Here is a 19,471-nt window from a genome sequence, read left to right as displayed (position 1 = left end):
ACGAGGTGGCTGACTTAAGAACATCATGGATCCCCGAGCCATTTTTTGGAGTCCCTACCTACTACTGCTACACCCCAAATGCACCCCCCCCGCGGAACCCCCCAACGAACCGGTACATGCGGGAATGTGCGTGTATGTGTAGTGCAACCTGACGTAAAGTTTTGTTTCTGTGTAATGCTTGTTATGTGTAGTGCTGTCCCCAGTTTTTCTAACTATGAGTGAAGTGTTATGGGTGAATGATTTACCGTTGTAGGACTGTTGCTCTCTGTGGCGAGACTTTTTAACGGGGAGATCGGCTCGCATTTGCGCCTTGAAGTTGGGAACCACAGAAAACCAACTTCAGCCGACCACCACTGTGGGGTTCGAACCTGGATCCTCGCATCACGAGTCCGCACTATAACCACTCGACCACCACAGCGGCAAAAGTGTAATTATTTGGAGGTGGGTGGATTTGAACCCATGTACCCATGTACCCTGAACTCTTTCCATCTCTAACTCCGTATCTTACCAACCCACCGCTACAGCACTAAAGTTCCATAGGGGAATATGACAAGTGTGGTTTAGTAGTGTAGTAGTAGTAGTAGTGATAGTATACATAAATGCTTTACTCAACTCTTTATCACAAATAAAGCCTTCAACTCGGTTCAAGTCCCTTCCAAACCAGTCAGCTGTCTTGTAGGTCAGATCAGCATATAAACCATTTGTATGGCACTTCACTTGCATGGTTCCACACTGCATTATGAGAAAAAGAAAAAGAGTTATACATGCCAAAACAAGAAACACTGTAAACATACAATCACTCCTCTGGGATGATCAAGATTTAAATATGAAAAGTGATAACAATGAAGATTTTACTAGTTTAATGGTGATGGGGGAGGGGGGAAAGGATATATTTTCAAACATGACTTGACCAGATTTGAGGCATATGACAGACTAACAAAACATGTACAAAATAGCTAGCTTATAAACAAGAATAATGTAAACTTATGAGAAAACAGTTCTAGGTTGAAAACCTGAGATTATTTAGAGAGAAAGAGTGGAATTCTTAGATGTTTTGCCCACATCTAAAGGGAACATCTCTACTGGTGGTAAGCATGAAGTCATTGTGATCTTCTTGGCTGTTCAGAGACGACTCAAACTAAGGCTAGTAATGTGTGCTGGTCGTTCCAATTTCAACAGAGATAAATTTTTTTTTTTACACATGACAGCTTAGTAGTGTACTAAGCATGGCTCCTAGTTGTTTGAAACAAAAAAAGCCAGACGACAGCCTCTGCTGTTCGGTCCAACCAGCACTCTTCGAATTTTCACAATTGTTCAATAGTCTGGTGTAGCTGTAACGCAACCCAAGCAATCTTCCTATAAATACCAATGCAGCTCCAGCTTTGGTTACAGTAAGGGCTCAGAAAGGGCTCAGTCAGGTGAACTGCCACTACTATAAATGTCCCCTGCAGATGTAGATGAAACACCTGAAAAGTCAAATTCCATTCAACCACAGCGTTTTAACCTGGGACTACTTTCTCATAATGACAGTGAACACATTTATTCGTATATTAAAGTGAACTTTATCACAGACACATTCTGTCATTAAAGATCCCAAAGCATAAGGCAGATACAGTCCCTCCCACTATCCAGTTAAAAAATTGTATTATTAGCATATAAGCGGGAAGAAAGAGGCACAGAAACACCCCCCCCCCCACTTCATTATACACACCTGTGGTGATCCTTTCTTCCGTTTGAGAAGCCTGTATCCACTTCTTTTGCAAATATGGTAAATATACAGAGCATTTCCAGTGATTAACCCCCAAATCTTACTTTTATTTCCCAAAGTTTATTGCCACAAGCCTCCAATTTAACAGACAGGAGTTGAAATCTTGATGAGTTTCATGGAAGCAAAGATGCCCAGAATTTTTAATCTATACATTTTAGTATAATCAGCATCCACAGGTCTGTACAACAAAAATGATCAAAATACATATACTCCACAATAGAAAGGAATGCATACCTGCTCCATCCAGAGTTTCCCTACAATGATATTATGAATGCAGGTATCAACGCCTGACCATGTGTAAACTTCATTGTGCCTATCAAACCAAAAATGATATAAATGAGTTCACAAACAAAATGATAACAATAATCTAAAAACATTGACTTGAGGATGGATAGGATAATTAGAGTAAAGTTGATGGCGTCTCATGTATACACAGGCATACCATTGTTATGTTAACATACAAAAAAATCATGTCATCACCTATCAATGATTTTCAAGAAACAAAGAACAGAATTTTTATAGTTCTGCGATGAATAAATGCATTCTTATAATATTGAGCCTCTCACCTCAATAATTTAACAGTCATAATTCCCTCAGGTTTGATATCAACCGACCGGCTCCATAATTTCAGCTTCAGCTTTGGATGAAGGGTACCACTGAATGTGTAGTGTTCCGAGTCTGCGTGGAATGCACTGACTGGAGGATGATGGCTTACTTGTTCACACATTATTCGAAAGCCCATGTCTTCTCTTAAAATATGGCAAGAGGGAAAAATATAGGTTTAAAAAAAGCAATAACAAACTCCTACAATAATCATACAAAAGTGGATATTAAATGCTGATTTATCGATTAGTTGAGTTTTTTTTTTTTCATATCAGCCACACAATAAATTACACAAGACAAATACATACAATTTGCATCTTAAAACTTCAAAGTTCTGGAAAATCCTAGGCTTTCAGATTATTCAAAATTCCTTTGTCAAATCCTCTCTGTTTTCCACCGATAATGAGTTTTATTTCAGTCTGACATGGGAGTTTTAACAGGGATTGAAGGGGGATCATGATTCCCAGACTGGGTTTATTAGCAGCCTATTAGGTCCTTGAGTCCCTGTCAGTCTCACTTATAAAGAGAATATGGGGTCTTGACAGTTCTGTTTGTTACTCTGAAGCAACACACAACTCTGAATTGAATTTTCTCGAGGGATACTTCATCAGGACATGCCAGAATTTCCTCGTTAATGATGGAAGAAACACGCCACCTATTTCGTCAGCTTGGACAGGCTTTATTAACCTCAGTCGTAACAAAACTTTCAACACTTTGCAACAGATGGCTCCCCAATTTGCATCCAAAGACCACTCGGATGCAGCAAATACAAAAGCGAACTCTTCGGACGACCAGACATAAACATCACCCTTTCACGACTCATTCGTGTGAATTCTGACCACGAGGTCCTGATGACGGCTCTCCATTGAAGAGCCGAAACGAGTCGACTATTCGACCAATTGAATTTATTTGTCTTGAAAGCGTGGCAATTTTTGCATAAATTAAAACCAGGCAAAGTTACTCATTTTTGTGATAATATAGGAATTATTGTATTAGAACTTTCTCATGCAAAACATGTTTAAAAAATTGAAATACATGCAAAAAAAAGTTTTAAACCAAATTCCTTTGAGTAAATACCACAATATTACATTTGCATGACAACTTATGCAAACATATATATAAGAATGAGAGGATATCAAAGACTGGCAAATAACATATATTCATGTTGATTTACTTACCTACTTAATTCATAGGTTTCTCCTAATAATGGATTGAATGGCTTCCCAAGTCTATCCCAGTTGGAAGATGTGGATGTAATGGCAAATGTTGCAACATACTAAAAGAGAAAATGAATTAAACTTACCAATGCTACTCACAAAATGTTATGGATACCCGAGATTACCAAGATGTGGGTAGCAAAATGTACCATTCAGGCAAGACTTGAAAAACATGAGGAAAAACTTAAGCAACAGTTAACTTTTCTGGGAGGAAAGCATTTTTTTAATGAACTAAAGATAATGTTTTGCATTATCCTTTGACTCCAAAATAGTAATCATGTATAAAAGTTACCGGTACTAATAATTTTTTTTATTCCTTATGCCAACCCAGGAATCGGCAAGCCCTGCATTTAGGAGCATACACAGCAAATTTATTCCAATGTAAGGAATTTTTTAAAATAAAAATTTCTCACATTAAATTTATAATTTAAAATTTACTACGCTTTTGACAGTGATTTACATTTTTACAATATAAAATTTATTATGCATTTCAATAGAAATAATTTTTTTCTAATGAAAATTAGATCGAATAGTTGATTATCGATTGTATGTAACTCATTAGCCACATAAAGCAATGACGGTTAAGAGCTTTTAAAAATTATAATTCATAAAAAAGCATTTCATTAAATCAACATAAAACGAGAAAAAACATAGTCAAAGACATACCTCCATCCTCCTCACGGGATCGTCACACGCATTGGCCTGCACTAATAAATTACAATATTCTATGCTTTCTGTAAATCTCTGGATCAGGCTGAGGGGCTCATTAAAAATCACGGGCATGGTGATCTTTGATAATTCCTACAGGAGAGTGGAAACAAAAACGTATTGACACATATCAATCTATATCATAATTTCTTTTTATGTACAGTAGATGCCACTTATTCGAATCACAGATACTGTTATCTTTTGGAGTATTATTATCACATTCATTGAGTACAAACTAGATGTATACCTTAACTTGGGGAAAATTATGTTCATAGTTATCAGGATTTCGGTTTTTATTCATTTTTTTTCCATTCGAAATTTTCTGTGTGCTTTTCTTTTACAAGTAACAGGATGAATGGTCATCTTGTGCATCTCAATTTTTTTGGATATACAGTTATCCATCAGTTATTGTTTACCAAAAACTCAGAGTCCTGGTCTGATCACACTATAAGCCGCATACACTGTATTTTCAATAATATAAATTCCAATGAACTTTGAATTTTTCAGACAAACAGGAAAAGAATATCAATATTATACTATTTATGGCTGTAAATATTAATCTGAAAAGAAACAAAAATGAAGTTACTACTAATGTACTGTATCTTTGAGCTATTCTCATGTGTGGCAGACCCCTCCCACCAAAAAACTCTTAATTGTAAAAAATTTTTATAGCACCATGGGGATACACTATATTGCATACAGTGACATCTTGCTTTCTCCTTTTGTAATAATACGTCAAGAAAGGTAAAAACGAAGAAAACATTCATTACAACAGACATACAGTTGGACACTCTTATAACAAAGCTGGCAAAAATATTCACAGCACATGAACTTTTTTACATCTGTACACATTTCATATGCATAGATAAGCAATACAAAATTCACAGGAAATGGCAAAACATTATATGTGAAAATTTGCACTATTCACATTCATTATAGGTGAGTCTGGCTGAATTAACATTCAACCACTTCAGATATGAAGTCCAAAATTCAGTCTCCGTCAAAAATGGTCTTTAAAATTCTGGATAAAATTTTTCATCCAGAATAATGGTACGGTACTTGAGAATTGTTTTGTGATTCCCGATGTGAATTATCTGAATTTGTTGAGTGAGTTGAAATATTTTTTATGAATGAAACAGAGTGAAGTAGATGTGTATAACATCCCTGAATACAATACGGTAAGTGATTTCCTTGCACAAAAATTCCGCACGAATCTGGCAGTGTAATTGCTTATATTAAAGACTATTATCTAACTGACAGGTATACTATAGATATGATTACTCTGCCGAGATAATCTGTATTTATTGTGAAAACTGCATCATTTCAGTATATCGTTCTCATGATTTTACCATAGCAGAATTTATCACTGAATATCACTCATTTTTGGTACCTTTAAAATTCAAAAATATTGTTTGTCTTGATGACTTTATTATCAATTTAATGCAAACTACCAGTAATATTGTTGCAATATAATGCAATATCGTCTGAATTAGGTTTTGAGTCTTATGTGGATTTATCTACACAAAATAGTTAATGTTTAGATTACTGTTTTATTATAAGTCCAAACTGCAATATCATTATCGTTCAGCTTTTTTGAAAGTTGCTTTGACTGATCATTGATCAGTCTATTTATACCAATAGAAACAATACCGAAAATTGCATAATTCATTGTCATAATGAAAAATGCTTAGGAGTAAACTGTTCATGTCTTGTAATTAATGAAACCGAAGAAATTAAATATCTTGGATTAACATTGCACAAAAATTTTAAAATGGAAGAATCATGCTCTGCCATTTACAATAGACGAAATTACATAAATATTTAAATTTTCAGTTTGAAAAGTATAGTGGATTTCCTTCAGACCATCTTTATGGCTGGGTTCTTTCCTTGATTCAGTATGCTATCTGCATCTGGGGGGGGGGGGGTTTAACTGAATCAAACTTGAATCAGATCACTATTTCTCTTAACAAAATTTTACATACAATGTTCCATTCAAGTAGAGCTCATTATGTAAACAATTTTCATTTTAATCTTAGCAAACTGCATGTAGTAAAAATATTAACGTTTATAGAAAGAAATCCCTTGTGGTTTAAAATAAAAAATGGATCAAACCCAGAAAGCAGACGGGGAGTTTCCTATGACATTCCCAAACCTAAAAAAACATTTTGCTCTACCTCGCCCACAGAAACTATCACAACTTAAATTGTGATCAAAAGAATGACAAAAATTTAAACTCTTACAAGAAATCTATTATAAACTATATATAAATAACCAGATATAAAATATAATCGGAACTGTCTTGGAATTTGATTTTGAAAACCATGCTTCGGATTATGCTATTTACTTTGCTTTGGAACATGTTTGCCATCTGCATAAATCTTTAATAGTTTGCCTTGGATGGATCGCACATGATCCCTTAGGCGCAGCGGAAGCGGACCATGTATGCGTATATGTATGTTTGTGTATGTCCTGTTATTATATTATTTTCTGAGTGTATTTTATGTATGTGAGTATGTATGTGTGTGTGTTAATAAATTTCAAATAATTAAACAAAAAAAAAAAAAAAACAATTAGAAATTATTCACCATACAACTGCAGAAAAAAGCTGATCAGAATGATTAATAATTATTTTGCTTAGTGATGGGGGAGATTCCTCAAAAGAAAATACTGAACAACAGAAAAATATTACTGTAGGAACTAGAGTAAAATTCGACTTACCCTTCCAATGCAGTGTTTGAGTATGCTCCATACGCTGAAGTCGTTTCTGGAAAACATTGGCACAGGAAGAACTGATCTGTAGAGAAAAAAACATTTATGGAAGTACAGGAACACACACTTATACCATCAAACTCTGTAATGTAATGCAAGAAGTGAAAAAAGAATCTAGCATTTGCCCACATTAGGGGTAATTAATAAAATCCGCAAAAGAATTAAAATATGGAAATCAACGAGCAAAGCAACACCACACAAATCAGAAGCACATCATCTACTGATGCGGAAATAGAATAAGAAAATAAATGCATTCATTAGAAATATTCTCTCTGATGTGTTGTAATGAAAATTTCAATTTACCTGCCCCATTTGGAATGTGCTGGGTTGTTTGCCGAATGCATTGGAGACAGCGTAGCCGATGACAATGAGGCAAAAGAAGCAAATAATGTAGTGTCATCTTCCACAGACTGGTCGCTGTTGAGATTTTGTTTATTTGGACTGTTATGAATCACAGGCCTTTCTGGAGGGGAAAAGTCTATAAATGAAAAATTTTACTTGTAAAAAAGAAAAATTCAGCACTAACAGCTGACTTTTGATTCAAGTTTGAAACTCTTAATTCACATTTAAATGAGATAACAAAAGTAATACTAGCCTCAAGGGGCAAAAAATCTAGCATTGACCTCTCTCTCTCTCTCTCTCTCTCTAACACTCATTCTTACCTTCTTTCCCCCCCCCCCCCAATCTGGCTATATTTGATTTGATAAATATCATGTCTTAAATTTAGAGGCCAATTGAGCCAAGTTCATATGATAAAATATTGTATACAAGCATCAATGAAAACCTTCAATTAACTAGAGGCCCCATTCGATTACACCTGGGCCTAATTGGCTCATCCATTGAGATGGCACTGATTAGAGCTGCTTCTAGTTTTCATTATATTGGCATATAATACTATGATCTTTTATAATATGTTTCTCCGGTCTCTTGAGTGTCATTAAATAGAATTATAATGAAATTAAAAAATTATTTAAAAAAAAATTCTTATCACAAGGGCGATCTCCTCATAATAGTGGTTGGCCTAATGAGAGTGACATCATCATTTGTTCCACATGAAAAAATTTCAACACATTTTATGCAAAGAGGACAAAAATACAATAAAAACACAACTGCTTTTAAGATGAGTCATAATGATGTAAGAGGAAAAACTGAATCATACTCGTTAACGATCTAGTTCTTCACGGAGACAAACAGCTTTCTTGATGAGATAAAGATCATTTAATAGATCTTGGAAATTTTTTCTTTGTAACAGCTGGCAGAAGAACAAATATAATTACACAAAATTTACTTTCTCTGCGTGAAAGTTGCTGTTGGTATACACAGGAAGCTAGTTTGAATTATAACTTAATAACTCATTCAGTTTCACAATTCACAACATCTATACTTGGGAAAAATGTGCCTCAAAAATAAAATCGGGTTCAGTTGGTGGAATATGTGCCATCAATTGAAAGTCACCATTTAGCTTTCAGTATTTGTTACCACTGAAGGCATAGTCATCTTCACCAGATTAGTAATAAAAAAACAGTAAATAAAACAAAGTAGCATCAAATGAATCAATAACTTTGGCAGGAAAAATTTGAGTGCCGTCTAGATTCAATAAAGTTGTTGATATTGTACACATAGCAGGCCAAATAATGATGAACTGTCACCTTCACATCATCATAAAATTGAATTTGCTGAGTTTCAGTTCATATATTTTGTTTTGTTCTTTCTATATCTCCTCCATTATTTGAGGTCTTTTGAGCATTTTTAAAAAATTCAGCAAGCACACCTGGTTGGGAATAACTGCTATGAGATTGTAGATGTACAGTAGAACCTATCACACCTATCAAACAATAGAACTTAATTAAGTCATTCTTACATAAAATATTTCCCTTAAGGTATCCGACTACGTTGAAAACGTCATTTTGGAAGAAAAAAAATATGGATTTTAATTTTTTTATTTTTTATAAAAGTACTATTTGTTGTGATTCCAAAATGGGCCTTATTTTGTTTATATGATGCTTAGAATAAAAGTTACGTTCACTTTAGTGTTGCGTTTTTACATACAAGTGATACGCAAATAAAGACTTTAAACGTGTTTTACGAAGAATGCTATTTTTGACATTTTACTGGACTTGTGACATTTGTAAAAATTGATGCATTGCATCCTTACGAAATTTTAATGTGATATTTTGCTATATATTGTTGAGGTTATGAACCAAAATCTAAGGTCTATCACATATATTTTTTGAATTACAGTGTTTTATAGACAAAATGTATGATGAAATTTCAAAAAATTCACACGTACTTAAACATATTTTGGTGCAACTTATGAACATATGCAATCCTTTAAATTTTGGTGCATAACCTGAAACATTACTAGCTGAATGCACTGTGAAAATCACAAAGCATTTCATTAATATTTTTTTTTGCAACCGTGTTTCGAATATCACATGAATTTTGCCTAAAATTTGACATAAAAACGACTTTTTCATAGAAAATATAATAGATAGACCAAAATTTGGCACTGTTTTCACCATTTCGAGACACTTTCTATCAAAAAATTTATTTAAAGTTCACTCCAGAACCATTTTAAAGAAAAGTGACAAGAAAGGTAGTCGGATACCTTAACCAGCATCATTCTTAAATTGTGGTAAAACATTCAAATTACAACCAGAGTCGCCTTAAGAGGTACGGTCGCAATGGGACACACAATTGAAATGAAGAAAAATATTAAAATTTTTCATAGTAGAAAAACAAGGTAGCTGAGCTTCAACTAAGAAATATAAAAACAATACAAGGAATAAGTCAAACTTATACACTTCAGGAAGGGATTTCACAGTGAGGCCACAATTGACAGGCGTGTTTGATGCCCCAGACGGCCGCATGGGGGCGCTGCTCTAGGAGGGGCGCCAAATCCGAGTTGGAATGGCGAAAAAAAGCTTTGCCGACAAAAAAAAAAAACGTGGTCCGGGACAGGTAGAAAATTTTTCCCAATCCGCCCGGGAGCCAAATTCACCTTTTGTTTATCCAACGATGCGATCGCACGACCCAAAAGCTGCCTAGGATAAAGGTGTACAACCTCCTACCCGCAAACCAAGTTTGTAAAAAAAAGTATCAATCAACACAAGATTAAAGCGCACCAGCCCGAAAACGATAGCTATCTCACATGTATGACCTGCAGACAAAGCTGCATTAAGAGTTCCACCTTTCAAGCGGCTTTGCCGGCAGACCAGAAAGGTGCGTGCATCCCTGGGTTAGAAACAAACCAGCAAGTTATTCATGCAGCAGCGGCTATCAACCTTTTTTTTTACTCGCAGAGCCCTTTTTTTTTGTTTATATTCATTCGTCCCCAAGTACACACAGAGCATAGGTTGAGAACCCCTGCCATAGAGGATAGTTGGATATTTGCGCATTGTGGTTTCTGATGGATTCCAAGGCAATCTAATTAGATTACACTTAAATTTCGAATAGCTGTATAGGCTACATTGTTTCGATAACAAATACTGAAAGCGCCTAAATCCCAAGACAAAAGCCATACAGTACAAAATGAGAGAAAATCCGTGTTTTTGTTTTGGGTGGATGGCTTATTGGGGAAAGGAGAATGAGTAATCTCTGTGTGATACATCAGAGACACGTACACATCTTGTTTCTTATAATTCATCTCCATAAACAGGAGTTAATAAAACGAGCGTACAAGCTATAAAATCTTCGCGATATTCTACTACAGCTTAGCTTACTTTGGTGCAGGTGCAAAGGGCGACTATAGCAAACAGAGCTCGCGTCATGACCTCAAAAACTCTGAAATTTGTGGACTGATAAGAGTGACGGCAGCTACAATCATTAATTACTTTGTGGGGAGAAATCCAAATTTCTCATTATTCGAACATTTCGTTTAGAATAAAGATCAATAACTTCTTTATAACTGACGAAATTGATTAATCAAGACCTTGAATACCGGCCCGAGCCGTTCATAAGATTGTGAAGATCAGATTTCACAGCAAGAAAAACGGAAACCCGACGAAATAATCAAGATGGCCGAGGATTATACCATTAAATGCATAAACACAGAGCAAACACATTTTTTTTAAAGATATTTTTATTTAACAAAAGGTATATAATGCAGTTATTTTTCCAAATATTATTTTGTAATTTTCCATACTTTGAAAGAAGAAAAGGCATATAGTGAACGTCTCGGTTTGCGTAACAACAATTCGGTTTACGAACATGCTTACATGAAAAAAATACCATAGACTTTACACAGCAAGTACAATGCACCTATTGCAATAATAACTCCACGACAAAAATACGTTTCAATTTGTCAGTCTTTTGTTCGATTCCTCAATTTCATATGATTTCGACTGTAAAATGATTTATAAAACGATGACAAGAACGTTTGCATGTTTGATTAACCTGAAATCTTCAAATCTTTATGAATATTCTGTATAATTGCAATGTAAAACTTTAAGCATTTGATTTTGCAAACACTTTTTAGACGAACTAAACAATTTCCATCCTTTGTTCAGACTGGTGGCACAATGCCACAAATGTTAAATAACGCTAAAAATTTAGAAGAGATGCTTCCAAATGTTGAGATAGCATTGAATCATCATTGACAACATAACCGATCAAACTGTTATAGAGAAAGATCATTCTTCTTATTAAAAAGTATAAAACTATCAGTTCGTTTCACTAGAAAAACGGCCATCTTCAGCTTTATTGTGTATTGAAGCCGAGATAACTCAAAAATTAGATTTTGATGACATTATCAATGATTTTACTAGTATGAGTGCGCGAAAAAAAAGCAATTTTAAGATATTTCATGTAGAGTTTTACATTACATTTCTCATTCAAAATAGAGCATATATTTTTTTAATGTGTTTACAACAACATGTATATTTACTGATGTACCAAACCACAGTTGAGAGCCCCACCCAATACCTATTTTGCCTAAGGTCCCATCACGTCAAAGTCAGGCACTGTTAACATAACCATGAATTCGGTTGGGAAGACATTGTGGTTAGATTGCTTTGCAGGCAGAAATTTCGGGGGCTTTTTTGACACCGAGACTAATAGATGAAGTTATTGAGACTAGATTTGGGTCCGGCTCTGCCCTGGTATAGGATGTAAGCCCGTTATCTCGTAAGGTTGTTGGGATTGTCTCTGCTTCGGTAAATGTTGATAAGGTGAAAGGATACCGCGGGTGAAAAAATTTGAGAACCACTGCTCTAGAGAAGTGTCAGTGTCAGTGTGATGAGTTCAACCGGTTTTAGGTTGTGCACTTGAGAGTAAACTAGTATTTAAAAAATTTACACTAGAAATCTTCGGGGTCTCAGGAACGAATTAATTAATTTTACATTGATTCGTATACGCAAGTTCTTTCGGTTTGCGAACAATTTGGTTTACGAACAGACTTCAGGAACAAATTAAGTTCGTAAACCGAAGATTGACTGTAGGTCATTGTCCTCATTTACGGAAGATGGAAGGAGCTCGCGCCAATAATAACAGAGTATTTTCATGTCAAAATTACGAGCAAACTCTCTCTAACGCAGAGGATCTTCAACGTGTGGCCTTCAGAGCTTTTTGCTGTGGCCGCCGATCATTCTTTGAAAATGGCCAATGCTGTATTTCAAAGAAGCGGTGTTTTTGAATTTATTTTGCAACTGATAAAAATTTCTTATGTGTGAAAGAATAATTCCAGAATTATTGAAGGAAATAATTTTTTATAACAAATAATTCCAGTATCACAGAAAGAAACAACTTAAGAATCAGTGAAAGAAATAATTTCAGAATTGGTAGTAGAAATTATTCCATAATTATTAAAAAGTAATTGCATAATTATTGAGAGGGAAATAATTGCAGAACTACTTAAAATAATTTCAGAATAATCAAAAGAATTAATCAAAAAATTTTAGATTGGGTGAAACAAATGATTTCAGAACTAATCAAGATTGATAATGATCAAATATATTTCAAAATAAATAAAAGACTTTAATTATGTTTTGGGCCTTTCTATTAAGTTATACGTAATATTAGGTCCTTGTGAATCTGGATTCTATCTTACTGTATTACAATAAATACCTCAGTGTGACGGGAGCTTCATGGGAAATTTGAATTTGGCCAGCATTGTCTGAAAGACCCCTGCTTCAACGTGAATAAAAAAAACTTTCAGAATGACGAATTTCAATATAAATCCTCTTATATTACCCGTGATGTATGGCCTAAATGAATAATCGTAACACCACATTGCGAAACGTCGTTGCTAAAATTACTCTGAAACGGGTAGAAATGAAAGTATGAATGCTCCTAAAAATTTCGTGAACGAGTAAAATACCCAAGCAATAAGAGTTAACGCCCGTAATTAAAAGTAACTAACTCCGGCTCGCGAACCAATTTGACCTATTCAAAACCACCCTTAAGGCAGCGCAATAGGTGCGGCAACACGGACGCAGCACACACAGTTACAGAAATGTTTTGGTTTTCTTTTTTAATAGAACAACAAGGTGGATAACCTTCAACTATAAACATATTTAGGACCATTTCAAATAAAATACCAAATTATGAAAATGAACCGTTCTTCGAAGATGCCGACATATTTCACACCCATGCGCTTCGCTTGGTAAGGGTGGCGCTGAGGCCCATTCAAAGAATCTTATCTGGCCAGTAAAGCTATTTCAGAAATGCAGCCGATCCCGCTTAGAGCGTTTTCCCGAATAATTTTCGTGAATTTAACTTTTCCCAGATACAGCGTTTAAATTTTTTGCTATTTCCTTTACAACGTTGGGAAAATTCACATCGGGCTTTTTCCTCCCATTAATCAAATATACAAGATTGATCGATGTTATGTCTCTGAATAGGGAGACCAACAGGTAAGAACTAGAAAATGTTCTCAGAAGAGGTAACTTTTTTTCCCCCATGCGGTCTTATTCAAATTTTCCGCACTAGATAAAAATGAACTAAAAAATGAATTTTCTCATAGTGGGTGTTATAAACGACTGCATATAACAAATTAATAAATGACGGTCTTTCTCATCCACATCTGAATCCATTGATACAAAATCAATTGCCGCAAACGAATAACAAAACTAACAACTTGATAGATTTTCAGACGCCAGCCTCAAATAGCATTTGAGTTTTTCAGATAAGAAAACGCGGATTTCCCAACTATACTTCTTGGAATTTAATTATTCACAGAACCGCAAATACGATGATTTCAAGACCTCTGAAATTTCGAAAAATGAAAGCAGTAACAGCGGTAGATTTCTCATAGACCTTCATGGCCAGTCTTTATGCTGCCAGTCGGCCAGAGGGCTGGGAATCCGCTAAAAATTTAATTCTGGTCTGGTCGGTAGATTTTGCCGAGCACAGTTCGAGTCAAGATGTTTCGCAGCAAGTTAAGAACAAAAGCGATAAGAAAAAGAAGCTTATAAGAAAAAATAAACGTTCTTAAATTTGTGGATGACAACCACAATCACCATTAGTTCCAACGTTCGCAGAAACAATGAAAGGATTGGAAGCGTTTCGATATTTTGTGGTGGGCAAGAAAATGTGCCACGTGATGTTATGCAGATTTTACGGAATCTTGACAGTTATAGTGTAACTTGAGTGAGGGAGAAAAAATCTATGATGAATTTCTTAAGAAAGAAAGCCTAGGTTTAAAGATGAATTGTAAATCAATCGAATTGCAAGTTTCTTTTCTTTCTATATTTCATGGGGTTTTTTTTCCCTGCAAACTATGACCAAATTATACACGACACGAGAATATTAAATGGAATAAAAAGTAAGGGGTCATTCAAGTATTACGTTAGCATAAGGGGGTTCGGATTTGCTGACTTTTGATGACGGGGGGGGGGGGGGTGTAGGTTACTACCCTTTTTTGAAGATATGAAATATTGTAAGCTGCTGACGAAATTTTGCTGACGGGGGGGGGGGGGGGGGGTAAAAAATTGCTAAAAATCTGCAGACGTAATACTCGAACGGCCCCTAATTGCTTCTTATTAAATTTCTTTATTTACTGTTTGTTATCAAATTAAAAACTACATAAAAAAGCTATGGTCGGTGTAAAACTGTAACAAAAGTTGACACTTATAACGTTTTTAGTTACGGTTTCTCGAAAAATGCAAGCGGAATCGACCGTATATCATTATCGCTTTCGATGTAATTAAACAGAGAAAAGCACTATAGTAATTAGAACAAGCGAGTTTAAATTGACTTAATCAGTGGTTTTTCATTCATATTTAGTTCTCAACGAGTTAATTCGTGCAGTGTTGGTTGGACCCTTTTCTTTGTGAAGGGAGTTAACGTAGATAAAAACTGGGGGGGGGGGGGGGGGCACAGGTTCGAAGATCCGACCACAAAAAGACTCGTGAAAGAAAGATTCATGTTACCGTTAAATTTCATTTCAATGTATTCATTCAAAAATGATTAATCAGTTTAAAAAAAAAAAGACAATTTTATTTAATACAACAAATCTCTCTCAACGGGCACCTCTCACATGCGGTCACCCATGTTTTACGGCCAAATAATACTTTCCTCACGTATAATAAAAGTATGATTGTCAAAACCCCTGATAAACGGTCACTTCTCTTTTACGAACGCATTTTTTTATCCCACCGGTGTCCGCAAAAGAGAGGTTTTACTTAATTAAAACTTTCGTTACAAAAAAAATAAATAAATATATATATATATATATATAATAAGTATAATATCTCTAAAATTTGACCTTGGAACCAATGATATCGAAATTATTTGAATACTCTTCGTTACTTTCTTTTACTCCAATTATTTCTCCCTTAATTTGTTTTGTTAAATCTCGATTTTAAATTGTGGCAATAGGGTCCGTAAACGTGAGTTTTTATTCATAAAGAATAGCGTCCCACAAGGATCTGTGTGGGTCCAGTTTTATTTCTAATTTATGTAAATAATATATCTTGAATTACATAGTAATCAATGTCGTAAGTTATGCTGGCGACACGGCTCTTGTAATAACTGAGAATACCCTTTTGACATTAAAACATCACATTGAACATGATCTTGGCATATTAAAAAGTTGGGAAATAAATAATAAATTATCGTTGAACTTTGCTAAAACTAAATATATAAAATTTCAACTTTATACCAATAGGAACAATACCGAAAATCTCATAATTCATTGTCATAATGAAAAATGCTTGGGAGTAAACAATTGATGTCTCGTAATAAATGAAACCGAAGAAATTAAATATCTTGGAATAACATTGCACAAAAATTTAAAATAGAAGGCTCATGCCCTGCCATTCACAATAGACTAAATTACTTAAATATTTGAACTTTCAGTCTAAAAAGTAGTTTTCATGGATTTCTTTCTGACCATCTATTATGCCCGGGTTCTTTCCTCGATTCGGTACACTATGTGCGTCTGAGTAGGGTGAATATGAATCAAACGTAAATTAGATCACTATTCCTATTAACGAAATGAAATACGTGCAATGTTCCATTCAAATAGAGCTCGTTATGTAAACGATTTTCGTTTCAATCTTAGCAAACTACATGTAGTAAAAATATTAACGTTTATACAAATAAATCCCTTGTGGTTGAAAATAAAAAATGAATCAAACCCGGAAAGCAGGCGGGAATGTCCCTACGACATTCACAAACCTAAAAAAAACAATCTTCCAAATACCTATCTTGCCCCCCCAAAAACTATAACAACTTAAACCGTGATCAAAATCTGACAAAAATCGTATAAGAAATCTATAATCAACTATATAAATAACCAATGATATAAATATATATAATTCCTTACTTCAAATCAAAGATGCATGATTAAATTTGGATACCGTTCTGAAATTATTCAGAATTGGCTTCTAATTTTATTTTGAAAAAATGCTCAAGATTATGCTATTCACTATGCTTTGGAATGTGTTTACCACCTGTATGAAGCTTCAATGGTTTGGCTTGGACGGATCGTACCAGATTCCTCAGGCTCAACGGTAGAAGACCATGTTATGCATGTGTATGTTTGCGAATGTCCTGTTATTACTTTCTGTGTATGTATTTATGCATGTGTGTTTGTGTTATGTTAATAAATTTCAGTTCAAAAAGTAACCCCGGGGCCGAAACATGGCCGGAAAACTGAAATTTCAGAGCACCCATGCTCTATGGCAGTGGCTCCCAACCTTTATCACTCAAAAAGCTCGCTCCTTTGGCTTCTTCTTTTATTTATTTATTGTATATACGGATTTATTTCATTTTTCTCGCGTGGTCACGAAGCACAGGTAGCGAACCACTGTTCTCGGAAAACATCTATCATCACAGAGTATGTATGAGATACGAAGATTTCTCTGGTGATTCGCTGATCGTTTGACATGATAAAAGGAATCATTTAATTACATAATTGAATATCACCTGATCTTCCTAAGTTAATGGCCTGTATTTGTGCCAATGACAACCTACAGATAGAGCCTATTACAAAAAAAAAGTCCACAGAGACAACTTACCAGCAATGATCTTGTATTTACGAGTCTTGGGGTTGTTCTTTTCCGCTTCATTATCTGATTGCATTCCGCTGTATTTAATACGTTGCGGATTAAAATAAGCTACCACGGCTTTCATTATGGCCCGAGGGTCATTAAACGACTAGAAACAAAGTACTCACTAATGCCTCAAGGAAAAAAGGAAGGGGGAGGTGAGAGACAGAACTAATGTCCTAGTTAGTCCTTGCACTGGAACGAAGACAGCTAATAGCAGGACAACGACGACGACATTAAAAAAACTGAGACACAATATACAAACACCAGGAAGGCTATCGCATCATCGTCGTCTTTGCTCTCATCACGTAGCGCGTGAAACAAGCCGACAAACGCCAAAGGGGGGAAGAGAAAGAGAGAGAGAGAGACAAGTGATTCAATATAACATAGTTGACGTCACTGCCGCTGCCATTTTTTACGTTTCTTGTCTTTCTGCAGAAATTCTGGTGATGGGGGGGGGGGGGAATCGAAACCTTCACTGACGGCCACTTTTTCAAAACAGAACGGATGCGGCACAAGTTTCAGTCAGTCATCGTTACAGTCTTCTGATGAACTGTCATTAACAAATGCCAATCAAAGTTCACCATTCAATTATGGAGATAGAATTCTATGATTTGAATGAAGTTTTTTTTAAGTAGTACTAAAAAAATACTGTGTATTTTTTTTCCCAAGGACTGCGTTAACAAAACATATTTCCGCATTTTTTCTTTCGTCAAGCTAGATAATGCCATTCGTCGTCGGAATCCTACGGACTGTATACGGCTCCACAAGCGATCTTGAACAGTCACGAAAAATGTACAATTTTTTTTTTCTCGTGAACATAACGATACTACATGCAGCATATAAGAATGCTCGATGTGAGTATGGTTGTTTTATACGCAGTAAATATACTATTGACACTCCATTCATGTTGTAGTTAAGGATTTATCATTCTTTTGATTTGAGCACGTGTTGATTTAACGGAATAAAAGCATCGCACGGATGTTTTATTCTGTTAATCGGCATGAAAGACGGAAGAGGTTGAAAACACTTCCCCATGAATTAAATCTGTTCATTATAATCATTGCCATATACTATGACCATCAAATCAATTCATCGAGCCGCCTGGAAGCACAATGATTAGTGCACCGTCTTCCGGGTAGACGGGTCTTGTATCCATTGGATAAATGGTGCCAATCATAGCCGTATTTAGACATGCGCACAGAACTGCAAATTTCGGTTTAAAAAAAATCGAAATCCGCCATAACTTGAACTTCCTAAAGTTTTGTTGCGTAGGCGCAAGTGCGTAATATACCGCTAAACCAAGACATACCCAGGCCACATTATTGCATATGACAATATAGGCTACATTGACTACTACTAAACCCGACGTCCATATTCCTCTGCGGAACTTCTAAAGACTCGGTGCGTGCTAGAATGTGTGTGTACGTGTTGTGAATTTAACGTGATGCCATCTACCATCATTTTTCTAACTGTGAATGAAGTGTAATGATTGAATAATTGTCGTTGTAGGCCTGTTGCTCTCTGTGGTGAGACTTTTTAACGAGGGGGGGGGGGGGGTCAGCTCTTATTCAAGCCTCGAAGTTGTCCTCACAGACTGGGTACCTCCAACAATTTTATTATACATTGAAACCCCCGAAATGACGATACTCTGCGGACCAAGAAAAAATATCGTTAAAGAGGGTTTATCGTTCTATCGAGCAGGGCCGGCTTAAGAGAATCATAGACCCTCGGGCCAGGTTATTTTTCTGCGGCCCTTACCTGACAAATTCTCCAAAATTTCAACTGATTTTCATTTTTGTGAGGGGCCCCTTTCTCTTAAGGCCCCCGGGTGGGCCCATGCGTTAAGACGGTACTGGTATCGAGAATTCGAGAGATATAGGGGTGGAAAATGAAAATTTGATTTTTGCAGCAGC

At 35.5% G+C, this 19,471-nt stretch overlaps 1 protein-coding gene across 6 annotated transcripts in view; it reads right to left on the bottom strand.

Moving 5' to 3' along the window:
- Positions 1 to 19,471, bottom strand: part of LOC149084549 (oxysterol-binding protein-related protein 1-like) — a 72,622-nt gene that overhangs the window by 10,822 nt on the left and 42,329 nt on the right. For 3 of the 6 annotated variants that reach the window (XM_089234966.1, XM_089234964.1, XM_089234965.1), the window contains exons 15-21: positions 7,369 to 7,543; positions 7,015 to 7,090; positions 4,255 to 4,389; positions 3,550 to 3,647; positions 2,335 to 2,517; positions 2,003 to 2,081; positions 614 to 732 (exon numbers count right to left, since the gene is read on the bottom strand). In XM_089234966.1, coding sequence (XP_089091092.1) covers positions 614 to 732; positions 2,003 to 2,081; positions 2,335 to 2,517; positions 3,550 to 3,647; positions 4,255 to 4,389; positions 7,015 to 7,090; positions 7,369 to 7,543 — 865 coding nt within the window. The remainder of the gene's footprint in view (positions 1 to 613; positions 733 to 2,002; positions 2,082 to 2,334; positions 2,518 to 3,549; positions 3,648 to 4,254; positions 4,390 to 7,014; positions 7,091 to 7,368; positions 7,544 to 19,471) is intronic. The other 3 variants (XM_089234969.1, XM_089234967.1, XM_089234968.1) reach the window with 1 other exon arrangement.

This window comes from Pholcus phalangioides, unplaced genomic scaffold, assembly GCF_987345545.1.
Source record: "Pholcus phalangioides strain wild (caught in Gottingen) unplaced genomic scaffold, Ppha-v1.0 ptg000008l_1, whole genome shotgun sequence".
Taxonomy (NCBI): domain Eukaryota; kingdom Metazoa; phylum Arthropoda; class Arachnida; order Araneae; family Pholcidae; genus Pholcus; species Pholcus phalangioides.
This window is presented reverse-complemented; position numbering and strand designations above follow the sequence as displayed.